The sequence below is a fragment of the Chiloscyllium plagiosum genome, unplaced genomic scaffold, assembly GCF_037043375.1.
Source record: "Chiloscyllium plagiosum isolate Xiang-an unplaced genomic scaffold, Cpla_swu_hap1 HiC_scaffold_9, whole genome shotgun sequence".
In the NCBI taxonomy this organism is placed as follows: Eukaryota; Metazoa; Chordata; class Chondrichthyes; order Orectolobiformes; family Hemiscylliidae; genus Chiloscyllium; species Chiloscyllium plagiosum.
The window spans coordinates 73919419-73934709 of record NW_028270147.1 but is presented as its reverse complement, the minus strand read 5'-3'; the positions used below and the strand labels follow the sequence as shown (position 1 = coordinate 73934709).

Genomic DNA, 15291 nt, shown 5'->3' with positions numbered 1-15291 from the left:
CTAATGGTAAGATTCTTGGTAGTGTAGATGAGCAGAGAGATCTCTGTGTCCAGGTACATAGATCCTTGAAAGTTGCCACCCAGGTTGACAGGGTTGTTAAGAAGATATACAGTGTTTTAGCTTTTATTAATAGAGGGATCACGTTCCAGAACCATGAGGTTATGCTGCAGCTGTACAAAACTCTGGTGCGGCTGCACTTGGAGTATTGTAAACAGTTCTGGTCACTGCATCCTAAGAAGGATGTGGAAGCTTTGGAAAGGGTACAGAGGAGATTTACTCGGATGTTGCCTGGTATGGAGGGAAGGTCTTATGAGGAAAGGCTGAGGGACTTCAGGCTGTTTTCGTTAGAAGAAGGTTGAGAGGTAACTTAACAGAGACATATAAGACAATCAGAGGGTTAGTTAGGGTGGACAGGGGGAGCCTTTTTCCAAGTATGGTGATGGCGAGCACGAGGGGAGCATAGCTTTAAATTGAGGGGTGATAGATATAGGACAGATGTCAGAGGTAGTTTCTTTACTCAGAGTAGTAAGGATATGGAATGCTTTGCCTGCAATGGTAGTAGATTCGCCAACTTTAAGTACGTATAAGTCGTCATTGGACAAACATATGGACGTACATGGAATAGTGTAGGTTAGATGAGCTTCAAATTGGTATGACAGGTCGGTGCAACATCGAGGGCCGAAGGGCCTGTACTGCACTGTGATGTTCTATGTACCGTTAGTTTGTAAGCAGTGCATATGAGATAAGGTCTGTCTTCCTTCTTTCTCCTCATGTTTCATAGACGTGCACAGTTGATGTCTATTTTCTGTTTAAGGCAAGCAGACAGGAACATTTTCAGTTTCGTGTTTCACTCTTCGAGCCCAAGTTTACAATTTGGTTCACCTCTTTGGTTATACAGTAGGTACCAGTTTAGCACTCATACCTAGCTGTTTTGAAAGGGAGAACAAATATTGCAATGGGTTTATTACCAATTCATAGTACCTATTTACAGCTTGCTTTGCTCATGAATTCAATGTGTATGACTTGCGTAAATAGGAGTGTTCTGCTTTCTGACATGGTAATGTTGCAAATTTTTTGAATGTTATAATATTTGCTTTGATAATTGGCTCTATATTATTTGTAAATATGCAAAAACAATCTTGTGAACTAACTTTTTGTTCAGTGTCAAAATTGAAATTTAAAGAAGTTTACTTTTAACTAGTTTTGCTGTAGTATGTATAAATTTGAGATGATTTGTGATTGTCTTTTTGTGCCTCAAATTGATTAATAGTTGAAGAGGAAAACATTGCTGGGTTATGAAGAAAGAGTAGCATGAGGGCTTAATTAGATGATTCTTTGAAAGCAGTACAAACTTAATGGGCTGAATGGTCGTCTTCTGTTTTGTACTGTTTAGTGATTCAAGGTGGTGCCTTAAAACTCAAGTTTTATTTTTGATGGAGTCAACACAACAAAATTATCAGATTTGTTCTCTGACCATCGAATTGTTCCTAAAGCTTGATGTTAGTGAACAAAGAGCCAGCCATTTAGTTGTAGAGCTGTCATTAAAACAATCCAGATAAAACTTCTAATGTTCGATTGGGGAAATTGGAGGTTGCAGTGTACGAGCTAATGTGATGCTTTGTTTTACAGTCACTCTATTCCAGAAAGCTTGTCAAAACTAATCAGAATATACAGCACAGAAACAGGCCATTCAGCCAAACTAATTTCTGTTTGTGTCCATGCTCATCGTACAGTCACTCCCACTTGCCCCATCTCAACATATTTTGGCAGTCAGAGCAACCCTGTAAAATGTTAGACATATCATTGTGAACATTTTTGGGAGTTCTCAGTTGCTGATAGTGCAGTTTGTTAGCTATTCAGGAAAGCGGTCTGCTTTTTCATCAGCAGTGACCTATGAGTTAAACCTGCTAACCCTAATGACTAAAGATGCCTGGTTTATTTAGAGTCAGAGTCATAGAGATGTACAGCATTGAAACAGACCCTTTGGTCCAACCTGTCCATGCCGACCAGATATCCCAACCCAATCTAGTACCACCTGCCAGCACCCAGCCCATATCCCTCCAAACCATTCCTATTCATATACCCATCCAAATGCCTCTTAAGTGCTGAAATTGTACCAGCCTCCACCACATCCTTTGGCAGCTCATTCCATACATGTCCCACCCTCTGCGTGAAAAAGTTGCCCCTTAGGTTTCTTTTATATCTTTCCCCTCTCACCCTAAACCTATGCCCTCTAGTTCTGGACTCACTGACCCCAGGGAAAAGACTTTGTCTATTTAACCTATCCATGCCCCTCATAATTTTGTAAACCTCTATAAGGTCACCCCTCAGCCTCTGACGCTCCATGGAAAACAGCCCCAGCCTGTTCAGCCTCTCCCTAAAGCTCAAATCCACCAACTCTGGCAACATCCTTGTAAATCTTTTCTGAACTCTTTCAAATTTCACAATATCTTTCTGCTGGAAGGAGACCAGAATTGCACCCAATATTCCAACAGTGGCCTAACCAATGTCCTGTACAGCCACAATATGACCTCCCAACTCCTGTACTCCATACTCTGACCAATAAAGGAAAGCACATCCAAACGCCGCCTTCAGTATCCTATCTACCTTCGACTCCACTTTCAAGGAGCTATGAACCTGCACTTCAAGGTCTCTTTGTTCTGCAACACTCCTGAGGACCTTACCATTAAGTGTATAAGTCCTGCTAAGATTTGCTTTCCCAAAATGCAGCACCTCGCATTTATTTGAATTAAACTCCATCTGCCAATTCTCAGCCCGTTGACTCATCTGGTCAAGATCCTGTTGTAATCTGAGGTAACCCTCTTCGCTGTCCACGACACCTCCAATTTTGATGTCATCTGCAAATTTACGAACTGTACCCCTTATGCTCACATCCAAATCATTTATGTAAATGACAAAACATAGAGGACCCAGCACCAATCCTTGTGGCACTCCACTGGTCACAGGCCTCCAGTCTGAAAAACAACCCTCCACCATCACCCTCTGTTTTCTACCTTTGAGCCAGTTCTGTATCCAAATGGCTAGTTCTCTCTGAATTCCATGAGATCTAACCTTGCTGATCAGTCTCCCATGGGGAATCTTGTCGAACGCCTTACTGAAGTCCATATAGATCACATCTACTGCTCTGCCCTCATCAATCTTCTTTGTTACTTCTTCAAAAAGCTCAATCAAGTTTGTGAGACATGATTTCCCACGCACAAAGCCATGTTGACTATCCCGAATCAGGCCTTGCCTTTCCAAATACATGTACATCCTATCCCTCAGGATTCCCTCCAACAACTTGCCCACCACTGACTTACCGGTCTATAGTTCCCTGGCTTGTCTTTACCGCCCTTCTTAAACAGTGGCACCACATTTGCCAACCTCCAGTCTTCCGGCACCTCACCTGTGACTATTGATGATACAAATATCTCAGCAAGAGGCCCAGCAATCACTTCTCTAGCTTCCCACAGAGTTCTCGGGTACACCTGATCAGGTCCTGGGGATTTATCCACCTTTAAGTGTTTCAAGACATTTCTCCTCTGTAATCTGGACATTTTGCAAAATGTCACCATCTATTTCCCTCCCGTCTATATCTTCCATATCCTTTTCCACAGTAAATACTGATGCAAAATATTCTTTTAATATCTCCCCCATTTTCTGTGGCTCCACACAAAGGACACGTTGCTGATCTTTGAGAAGCCCTATTCTCTCCCTAGTTACCCTTTTGTCCTTAATATATTTGTAAAAACCCTCCTTAATTGTATTTGCCAAAGCTATCTCATGTCCCCTTTTTTTGCAAGCCTTTTCTTTAATCATCAAAAGAAGAAATTTTAATCGCTTATCCAAAGATAGAATCGCCCTCCTGATATTTTTGTTTTGAAGGAGTTAAGGTCCAGTGCTGTTGTAACTCTGCTCGTGCTGGAACATCACTTGTTCAGTCATTTCCCTGCCATGTCATAATCAGAGGAAAGTGACCTCATCGTGGACCTGTTGGACTATAACATAGTACAGAATGGCGCTCACGAATCACTGATATTTGTTTTTATGAGCTTCACAACTCTGCAAACTGGTGTGCAGGAAGCCTAATGACTGTACTCTGAATTAACATTTTGACCCAGATACTCACTCACAGCTGACCTACCTATAGTCAAAAGGCAAAATTAATAGAATGAATTTTCAACCAATTAGAATCACCCTCAGTTTGACCGACTCGTGAAGATCAGATTCAAATATGCCGAAGGTCTTTATTGTTGGTCTTGCCCCAAAATTGCTGCATTTTTTAATTGGACTTTTTCTTGGGACAGTTGTCTAAGTGTTGTGAGAGATGTCTATATGTTGATACAAGTTTCTGTATCTACCTAATCCAACTTTTACCCTTTCCTTCCTGAAAAAGCTTGAACCATTTGAGAATAGTAACCATAGTTTTGATGGCAATGATGTAAAATTGCGGCACTCACTATCATTACTCAGTTGAAACTGACAGTGACTTTAGAGTTCCCACAAGGACAGATTAATGTGCAAATTGAAAAGTGCTATAATTGATTCCGCATTTCTGTGGAGGATGCAATGTTGAAATTCATTCAGGTGACAATATTTGTAAAATCGATGAGTTGACAAGAACTTTTACTCTTAGGCTTTTAGTCTTGCTGTGAAAACCTTTGAAATAGTTGCACCCTGTTGAATGAGTGTATAATCCTCCTGATTACTACTAAATATCATCACATGCCCTGAAAGTTTGTTTTGGTGTAATGACCAATTCCTCCATTTTTACATTTTGTAAAGCTTGTTTCATTTTATTTTAAATTTTATCCTAACCCAATTACAAATCTAAATTTGAAAATTCAGATGGGGGAATAAAAAGTAAGTACTTTCATCTGATTTTTACTGTCTGAGAGAATGCTTCAATGTAGTTGGCTGTTTATTCTCTCGACAATAACACTGCTGCTGCACATCTGGAGATCTCCTTGACTTGGGACCAGATTTAAACAGCTGTTGGGAAAAGGGAAATACATGCCATGGAGATTGTTGTATCTGTGTGGCCTGCTTTATTGAGTTCAGTGGTGAGCACCATTGCATTGCTTCTGATGGCAAATCATTGGCCAATGTGAATCACTGCCAGGTTTTCTGTTTTGTGCTGAATTAGTTTTGTATTTATGGACTTTCATTTTAGTAATTGCATTCCTTTTCACACCCCAGTTCAGTATTTAATGTGAGTAGCGTATGGTGTGACTGCTGCGTGTTTTTGATTTGCTGTTTTAAAAACATGTCCATGCTGTCCAAGTTCAAACTGTTTTCTAGTGTCTTGGTAACAGAAACAGTGGGTAGTTGCCGTTTTTGAATCATACTTTAGGCTGGAGCATTTGTTACATCACCAACCCACTTTCTTGATTTTCCATTCCTCTCAATGAGTCAACACAAGAACCTGCAATGATGATTTTCGTTTGTGGCTGAACATGTATAAACCCAGTGCAATTTGGATGCAATGCACACATCAAATTCCTTCCAGTTAGTTGGCACGATACACATACAGTTGATTGTCTTCTGTTAATTTTCACCACAGTGCTCCTTTTTAAGCTGAAAGGGAGGTTTAGATTGTACGTTAACAAATTTCACTACATGACATGCTTTTTTCATTTAGGTGTTGACTGGCTCTGCATTTGTTTAGCGGAGTGTGTATTGCCAACACCAAGATGGCCACCAGCTTCCTGTGCAGATGGGCTACAATGATGTCAATGGCTGCACCCCAACAAAAGCCTTTTCACCTCCCTTTCCCTCCCCATGGGTGACCTGCTGACCACTGCAGAGTTTGCACTGGGTGGTTTGAATATACTATTGATGGTATTGGCAATAAATGCACCCCTTAAGTTGTGTGTAACTGATATTGAGCTATTTGTAATAGAGTTGGGTCTATGCTAATTAAGGGTTTCTACAACAGTACAGTTTAAATTAATCATCTATTTCACTTAGGGAATGTAAAAGCACTCTACAGCTGGGTGATGTCTTTCTGAAGATGCTGAAAAAATGTTTGGGAATCTAGAAACAGAAGTTGCTGTTTAAAAATAGAGTGTAATTTGGGACAGAGGTGAATAAAAATTTCATCTGAAATCACTTGTGTTTGAAACTCTCTCTTAGTGAGCAGTAGAGGCTGAGCCATTGAATATATTCAAGACTGAGTTAGACAGACTGTGGATTAATGAGGGTTATGGGAGCAGGCAGGAAAATTGATTTTGGGCCACAATTAGATCAGCTGTGATCGAATGGAATGCCAGAGCAGGCTTGAGGTCTTCATAATCCTAAAATTCTGAGTTCTTGTGTTCCTAATTAGCCCCTTGATTCTATTCAACCATTTCTTATGATCATGATTGACATGTGAACCAGTTCCATTTAGCTGCCTTTGCCCCATATCCCTCAGTGCCTTTAGTTAACACAAATTATAAACCTAAAATTTAAAAATGACAATTAACTAAATATAATTGCCGTTTCTGGAAGAGTGTCCCAAATATCTACCACTCTCTTGTGGAGAAGTGTTTTCCTAACTGCATTCCTGAAAGGTTTTACTGTAATTTCTAGGCTCTGTATCTGAGTCCTGAAAAATACTTTTCTCTTTCTGACTTATCTATTTGCTTAATATTCTGCAAACCTTTGGTTAAATCATCCCTTAGCCTGTTATGTTGAGGAAATACATCCCTTGCTTATGAGTCCTTTCTTTCTTATTTAAATCCCAGACTCTAATTTCATTCCTGTATTAAAGTTCTGAAGTTTATACTCTGACAGGGGGATCAAAAATCACAGGAAGAAGCCGGTAGAATGGGATTAAAAAACATATCAGCCATAATTGAATTGTGGAGCACATGCAGTGGGCCATATGGCATAAATCTGCTTCTCTATCTTATGGTCTTTTTGTGATCTTAAATCAGTGCTGCAGTGCAACCAGTGGTTAATATATTTTTCCAATCATGTGATGCACAGAAATGAACAGGTTTCGAATAAAGGCACTTTCAAAGAAAGAGTGAACTTTAAGGACTCTAAGTCTATCCTCCCACCCCATAGGATCCTATCTCTTGACACCAGGTCTTTTCTAATGTTACTTTCAAAAGCCCAACAATTCCAGTAATGATGTTTTCCTGTGTAGACTGGGAAAATGACTCCTATTCCAAAACATTCACTTCAGCATGAGTAATTACTCAATAGAGATTTTAGAAAACGCCTTCAGGTGAGAGTTAATTTGCTTTTCTGTAATTCATCTGCTGGTGCACATGAAACAATTTACTGTACTTTAAAAATAATACTGAGCCAGACTTGATGGTAATTATTTTCTTGGTTGATTTTGAAACAGTTTATAATGGATAGCTAACCTGTAATTTTGCTAACTCAATTAAGAATATTAAAAAGTTGAAATAAAATTGCTGATGAATAGTCTGTCTAGACATCTCATTCCTTTCTTTTCCTTTATGTCGGAAAGACTAGCCCCTCCCTGTCTATGCCATCCTTCATCCACAAGTCTTCACAGCTTCTCTCCCTCTCTTTCTATCACCTTGTATAAGTTTCCAGGACTACTTTAAGGACAATTTGCCTTTTTGTTTTCCTGTGTCATTAAAAGAAATCTGTTATGTTTGCACTGCAATCCATCCCTCATTTATTTAAACTTGTTAAATGATCACCCTTTCCATAATGTTAGTATTCAAATGAAAGTTAGCTAATATAATCCTTTCATCCTCTACAAGTTCCCCTCAGTATCTTTTCTGCTCATTGCTTGTGCTACATAAAACCCTACTCTTCAGTATCATTCTCTCCTTTGTCCACATAATTTCTGGCACAAAATCGATCGGCCTCTTTCTGTGCTGAATTATTCTGAAATTCCCATTCCCTGAAGAGCTTGTATTTTTCCCCCCTTATACTGTAATTTCCTGATATTCAGCTTTTCCTACCCCAACAACTCATTCACAGCATTCCAGAATGTTCTGTTGCTCCTCTCCTGTGGTCATTCCTCAACATCACTGGCAATGCTACAGTAAATCCTCAAGTCTAAGTGGTCAAATGTAGTTTAAATTGCTTCATTGGACTTGGGATCAGTATTTACAGTTTCAGAAGTAATTCCATTGACATTTCAGAAAAGTGGACTGATTCAGTTTAACAATGTATGGTGAATACTTCACTCATATTTGATATGTGTAGTGTGATTACAGGAAATATACAGTTCATGTCCAATTTTACCAGAAGTGCGTTATTCTAGGTTATTTGAGGCATGCGCAGGTAAACGTGCTACATCATAAAACTCTATGATTTCATTCTGATGTTAATATTGTGGGGTGTTAGTGATGTTTTATACAGTATCCATGTCTATCATATCACAAATGACTTGTCCACTGACCTATAAATAAATCATTATATTCGGAAATGAGTTCTATAATTTGTGTTTATCCTTGAACATTCTTAACTCATCTTTTCTTAAATAACTGCAGAACTTATTTTGTAATTTTACAGGAGAAGGCAGCCTGGCACCTCAAGTCTCTTCTGACAATCAGTTAGATCGTTGTTGGTCTATATTTTAACTCCAAGTACTTGCCTCTGTTCCATAACCCATAATACCATGCCAGCAAAATTCTATCAATTTCAGTTTTGAAATTTTCAGCTGACTTCAGCAGAATTTTGGAGTAAGAGTTCCAGCTTTCCTGTATACATTGTATGAAGACACGCTTCCTGATATCATCCCCTGGATTTTGAGTGTGTTCAGAACTAGATGAACTGTGCGATGATTTTTAATGGATGTGTTCAGCAGTCTCTGTTTAAGGTTGTTTGGTGCAGTCAGCACAAAGTATTGGAATACCAATGCTATGTATCAGAGCAGTAAGGATGGGGATAGCTCAATCTCAAACCCACACCTGCTGAGTTGTACTTCTTAATCATTGTTTACAGGGGAAGAAAATTGTAGCAGCAGTCATCCGTGGCTTTACATTGAAAGAGATTGTTTTGGTTGCTCAAAGGATGGAGGAGAAAACAGTTATCAAAAATTATGTTATGTGTAAAGTTTTTACTGAAATGCACAGTCAGCACTAACCTAGCAATACAGAGTGCCTGCTGTGAGAATTGTACTAAGCAGGCAGATAGTGCAAGAATTGTATAGTCTGTTAAGTCTTGAAGCATTTGCCTGTTTAAAAACCCATATATGGCAGGATTGTACAATTAAAATACACAATAGTTGACATCTGCCAGAATTATAATACCAGCCAGTGAGTCTGTAACAGAATGTTTAGGTATTTCTATCAGGAAATTATCAACATCATTAGCAGTATTTTATTGTTTAAATTAAAAGTGATGGATGGTGTAGTTACTCAGCACAGAATCACATTGATTGTAACATTGGGTGTAAAGCTGATCTCTGCACTTCAGTGTGTTTGAGACAGTATATGATTTGGAGATGCCGGTGTTGGACTGGGGTGTACAAAGTTAAAAATCACACAACACCAGGTTATAGTCCAAAAGGTTTAATTGGAAGCACACTAGCTTTTGGAGTGTCGCTCCTTCATCAAGTGGTAGTGGAGGGCTCAATCCTAACACACAGAATTTATAGCAAACATTTACAGTGTGATGTTGTCGGCAAGGATGCCCGAAGGCATGGTACAATGGGGAAACCAAGCAAAGGCTACGACAACAGATGAATGGGCACCGCACAACAATCAACAGACAGGAGTGTTCCCTCCCAGTTGGGGAACACTTCAGTGGTCCAGGACATTCAGCCACGGACCTTCATGTGACCATCCTCCAAGGTGGACTTCAGGACAGATAGCAGAGAAAAGTAGCCGAGCAGAGGCTGATAGCTAAGTTCGGTACCCATAGGGAGGGCCTCAACCGGGATCTTGGGTTCATGTCACATTACAGGTGACCACCATTGCACTATACACACACACACACACAGATACCCCTACACACACACACACACACACACACACACACACACACACACACACACACACACACACACACACACACACACCTATACATACATACATACACACGGACACACATGCACACAGACCTGCACACAGACACACACACTCCCACACTCTCACATGCGCCCCCTCACAGACTTAAGACACTCTGCACTCACTACACACACACACACCCATACACTTTCTCACACTCACAACCCCCAACCCAGTCAGACAGACACACACAGACAGACAAAGACCCACATGCACACATATATTTTGTGGGGTGAATTTGTACTTGCAGGGTTACATTGTACTTTGCTCAAAAACTGCATGAATTCATGTAGAACTCAGTTATCTCACTTTTTAGGTTAGAATCAATCTAAACATCATTGCGTAGACAGAGAACACAGGGGGCCAACACCTTCAACATATTGTCTAGCTACCACCATTGTTAACAGCTAACCCGAGAATGCAACCTTTTTTAAAAAAAAGGTTTTGTGATTTACACATGAAAGATGTGAAGCTATCACTGTATTCTAACAGATGAAAGGCTTAACAATCAATTTTTTAATGTATAATTTCAGTTACATCACTGTAAATTTTCACGATAAATTCTGTGTTAGGATTGAGCCCTCCACTACCACCTGATGAAGGAGCGATGCTCTGAAAGCTCGTGTGCTTCCAATTAAACCTGGTGCTGTGTGATTTTAAACTTGAGACAGTATATGTAAGTGTTAACCCTCTAGTGGTAGAAAATGCATACTACAATACATTATCGTATAGTATTTATGGTTTGCCCTGTGACCATGACCAAAACTCCTACACAGTCAGAAGTTCTTTATTTTTCATTAAGAATAAATTGAGGAGGTATGTGTAACCGGGGAGTGTGGTGTGGGGTGGTGGCGTTGGGAAGAAATATATAACCTCGGTCAATGTACAAAACTCTGAGAGGAATAAACCCAGCCAGAATACAATCTCAATCCAACTTGAAAATAGTGAAACTTCTGTTTTACTTGACACCCATCTTGCATATATAAATATTAAAATTTCATGTGGATCCTCGATCTATGTCAGGATTTTTAAAACAAACTTATGCAAAGCACATGTAAAAACAGTGCCACCTTTCAGTGTATAGTTAATTGGCTGCCGTCTCTGTTGTGACTCTTCAATCTCAAAACCTCCTGTTTCTACTGTACAATTCTCTGTCTTGTTATTGTGTGTGACAGAGATATGCTCACTGGGAATGCCAAGCGGGTTGTATATTTCTGAGCATGTGAGAAAGCGAAGATCCAAAGTTTGATGGGTCTAAGGTTAAGGATTATGCAGGGCCCAATAAAAACAAGTTTTATAAACATCACTCATTTTGTCGATTGGTGGTCAGACCAGTTTGGAGGATGTACCGACCAAATGTCAGTAACAGCAAATCAGTAACTCCAGGCGTCACTCCACCTAAGGCTTTAGGCCCAAATCTAAAGCAGCGCATTACTGCACGGGGTAAGTGCACAAAGGTCCCACAAGCTGGTCTTTGTGTGGAGGTAATATACATAAATGAGTGCTTGACCGTTTCGGTCAATAAGTCCCAGAAGGGGCACAAATGATCAAACAATAACTAGTAACACACATATTTTCAGGGAACAAAATCTTCCTAAAATCTGTTCTCGGTCTGTGGTTATGTCAAATTTCCAGGAAATTCCAGGCACATCTGTATTTGGAGGTATAGTTTGAGTTGTGAAAGTCAGCCAGAACACCAAGAAAACTTGTATGCTCCTTTTCAAATCTCAAATCTGATCAGACAGCCCACTGACTATATCTGTTCCAATGGGCAAAACAAAGATGTAGTGGTATTGAGACCCAGGTAATGCTTTGGGGACATGGCAGAAAGTCTAATGACGTCCATAAAATTATCATTGATTGTCATTAAATTCCAATTAGTTCACTGTTGTCCTTTTAAGTAAGGATTGGTTGTTTTACACAGCAATGATGTGTGTTGACACTTAACTGTCCCCTGAAAAGGCCAGTAAGTCACTCATCTGTATCAAAGCACTAAGTCTCAAAATGGAATGAAATCAGATGGACCACCTGGTGTCAACCTAGGCACTGGAAATAACAATGGCAAACTCAGCCCTGTCAACCCTGCACTGTCCTCCTTAGTAACATATGGAAGCTCCTGTAAGTGTGAAAATTAGTAGAGGTGTCAGACAGATGTGTCAATTGGCATGGTCACACTCATGGAAACATGTCTGATACACAATATCCAAGACAACACCATCCCTGTCCCACTGGCAGAACCCAGTAGAGCTGGAGGCACATTAGGATATAGTCTGCAGAGAGTTACCTTGGGAGACCTTGATGTTGACTCTGGACCCCATGAAGTCTTGTGGTCTCAAGTCAAACTTGGACAAGAGAACAACAGGCTGATTTCCATTTACAATCCCCCTTCCCAATTCTGAACCAGTTCTTTTCTATGTCGAACACCACTTGAAAGAAGCACGGAAGGTAGTGAAGATGCAAAATGGACTCTAACTGGTGGATTTCAATGTCCACCGCCAGGACTGGCGTAGTGGCAGTACTATCTACCAAGCTGGCAGGTTTCTTAAGGACATGGCTGCTAGACTGGGTCTGCAGCAGGTGGTGAAGAAACCAACAATAGGGAAAACATACTTGGCCTCATCCTCACTAATCTGATGCCGGTGCACCTTTCCATTGGTGTGTTGGTGGGAATGACCACCACACAGTTCATCTGGAGACCAAATCCCAAGTTTACATTAAAGATACCCTCCATTGTGTGGTGCAGTACGTCCATCATGCTAAACTGGACCAATTTGGTACAATTTGAGACTGGGTATCCATGAGTCATTGTGGGCCATCAATAAAGTTCCCGCAGCCATGCATCTGTTTGGAGGTCTTGATCAATGTGCTGGAGTGTGGAAGTCACAGCTGCAAGTGGACCTTGGGGGCCATGCAGTGAAGGAAACATAGGCCATCAGGATTAGACCCAACCATAATCTGCAACTTCATGTCCCATCATATCCCCCACTGTACCATTGCGATCAAACCAGTGAGCAACATTGGCTCAATGAAGAGTGTAAGAGGGTGTGTTAGGCGAAGCACCAGGCATTCTGAAATGTGAGATGTCAAGCTGGTGAAACTACTCAACAGGACTACTTACATGTACATATAGCAAAAGTACTACAATGATTTCTGGAATGAAATGTATAATTGTAATCACTGGAAATCCGAAGTACCCATGTAACTTGAGATAGCCATGGGGATTGGTGAAATACTCCAATGGAAACAATTGATATATCAGTTGAGCACTTGTTTAATGCCATTGAGTATTTCACAGAACAGAAAAGGATGCTGCTAATTGTCAGGGGAATGATCCCTGCCATCAAACCGGGAAAACTGGTTTGTTAAAGAACGAGCAGGTTGCTTTTAAGGTTTCATTTTCTGTTCAAAAGAAGAAAGGAATAAGAGTTGCTGAAGTATGGTTTTTCTGGTGATAATCAGATCCAAAACCTTAGGTAGATTGGAAAGATTGTCAAAGATCTGGGCAGGTTTTGACCTGGCATGCTGGAAACCTGAAAATGACTTTGTGATTGATCCCTATGTTAATACTTGTTGGATGATGGTATAAAGTTAGTGTTTTGCAAGATAAATTTTGGTTGCATTGCCATTGCATAATTTTTTTTTGGTTTGATCTACTAGTTGCCTATTAATAAAAATATGTTGATTGTGGTTTATTTGTTACAAGTCTTGAAAAGTGGAAACTTGTCTTTCAGTTCATTTCCATTAGATGAAATTCATCTCTCTTTGAGAGATTTGGTATCCGCGGAGACTGGAACATTAGAGGTTTTGATTAAATTTTATTTGACCTGATTGGAAAGCAAGTTGCTCAAATACATTGACTTAGCATCATTGCTAGCAATCTGTCAGTATTAAAACCAGCAGGAAATAAATTTTAAGTCTGTATGACATTTAGAATTTGAGATGTCATAAGTTATATTCTTAGAAAAATTTGTAAAGGCATTCCTAAAATTAGGCCAAGTTTTGCACCAGAAACTTTAAAATATGACTATGGAGAAATGGTTAACCTTCTGATGTTTCAGCTTTCATACACTCCCTGGATGTGACATTTGGACCAGTAGCACTGAAGCTGCAGTTTGAAGACCAAAATGGTATCTGATGTGCATGCACACAGTCCTACCACATTTTGGTGAAGGGCAAGGAAGAGGTACCCTCAAAGTATATCTTCATTGGGTATTAGAACATTTGCAAATGCAAAAAGCAGCATCCTATCAATTTAAGATTTTGACAGCAACGTTACTTCCTCTTGAGGCAGCCATTGCTAGTGTAATGTGTAAAAGCAAATAAGTACTTATTGTAATCTCCTCCTTCCTGGTTCTGGTATCTCTGACAACATTCCAGAACCATAAACATTAGTTCCAATGTCTGTGATCTTTCCACCTGATCCCCAGTGAACCCTGATCTTGGAATCTGAGACTCCTCTATTCCTTCTTAAGTCTCCTATGATTCATCCCAATAACGTGTATGCAAATTGGGGCCTAACATGTTCTATGTCTAGTGCAGTGCTGTTCAAATTGCAGGAGAAAGTGAGGTCTGCAGATGCTGGAGATCAAAGTTGAAACTTTATTGCTGGAACAGCACAGCAGGTCAGGCAGCATCCAGGGAACAGGAGATTCGACGTTTCGGGCACAGGCTTGTTCAAATTGCAGTGATGTCTAAGGCCCAAACGCTGTGGTTTCTCAGACCTGCCCATTTGAAATGTGGGCTGTTACTGTTGTAACAGTAAGGTCCTTAAAAATGTACATGCCAAAATTTCCAAGTCTAAGCCTTCCATTGAGCTGTGACATTGACTGAAGAATACTCTCAATCTTTTCTGTTCGCAGACTGCCCACCTGGCTATGATTGACACCCTGATGATGGCCTACACTGTGGAAATGATCAGTATCGGGAAAGTGGTCTCATGTGTCCAGCAGTTCACAAACTTCTTCCCAGCCACAGAGCTACCATATGACATTGAAGATGCCATTGTATGCTGGATAAATAAGGTAGAGTATCTCCAATCCAGTGAACTGAAACAAGTGTGGTTTGAGGGGAGTCTGTGATAATCTAAAGGTAAAGTTGCCAGAGTCTTACCAGATCATTAGAGCTCAGTGACTTGTGGTGAGGGCAGAGGTTGAGCAGGGGAGTTCTTCATGGTAACCTCAATCATTGTGGGAATTGATTCCACACTGTTGATGTCACTCTGCATCACAAACCAGCTATCCAGCCAACTGAGCTAATCAGCGCCTCTTGGCATTTCTTTCTCGAATTTTGTCATTCAACTTTTTCT

The 15291-nt window shown here is 40.2% G+C and overlaps 1 protein-coding gene across 2 annotated transcripts in view; it reads left to right on the top strand.

Annotated features, from left to right (window-relative positions):
- Positions 1-15291, top strand: part of camsap2a (calmodulin regulated spectrin-associated protein family, member 2a) — a 178227-nt gene that overhangs the window by 103290 nt on the left and 59646 nt on the right. For both annotated transcript variants that reach the window (XM_043699732.2, XM_043699731.2), the window contains exon 3: positions 14846-15007. In XM_043699732.2, the coding sequence (XP_043555667.1) occupies positions 14846-15007 (162 nt within the window). The remainder of the gene's footprint in view (positions 1-14845; positions 15008-15291) is intronic.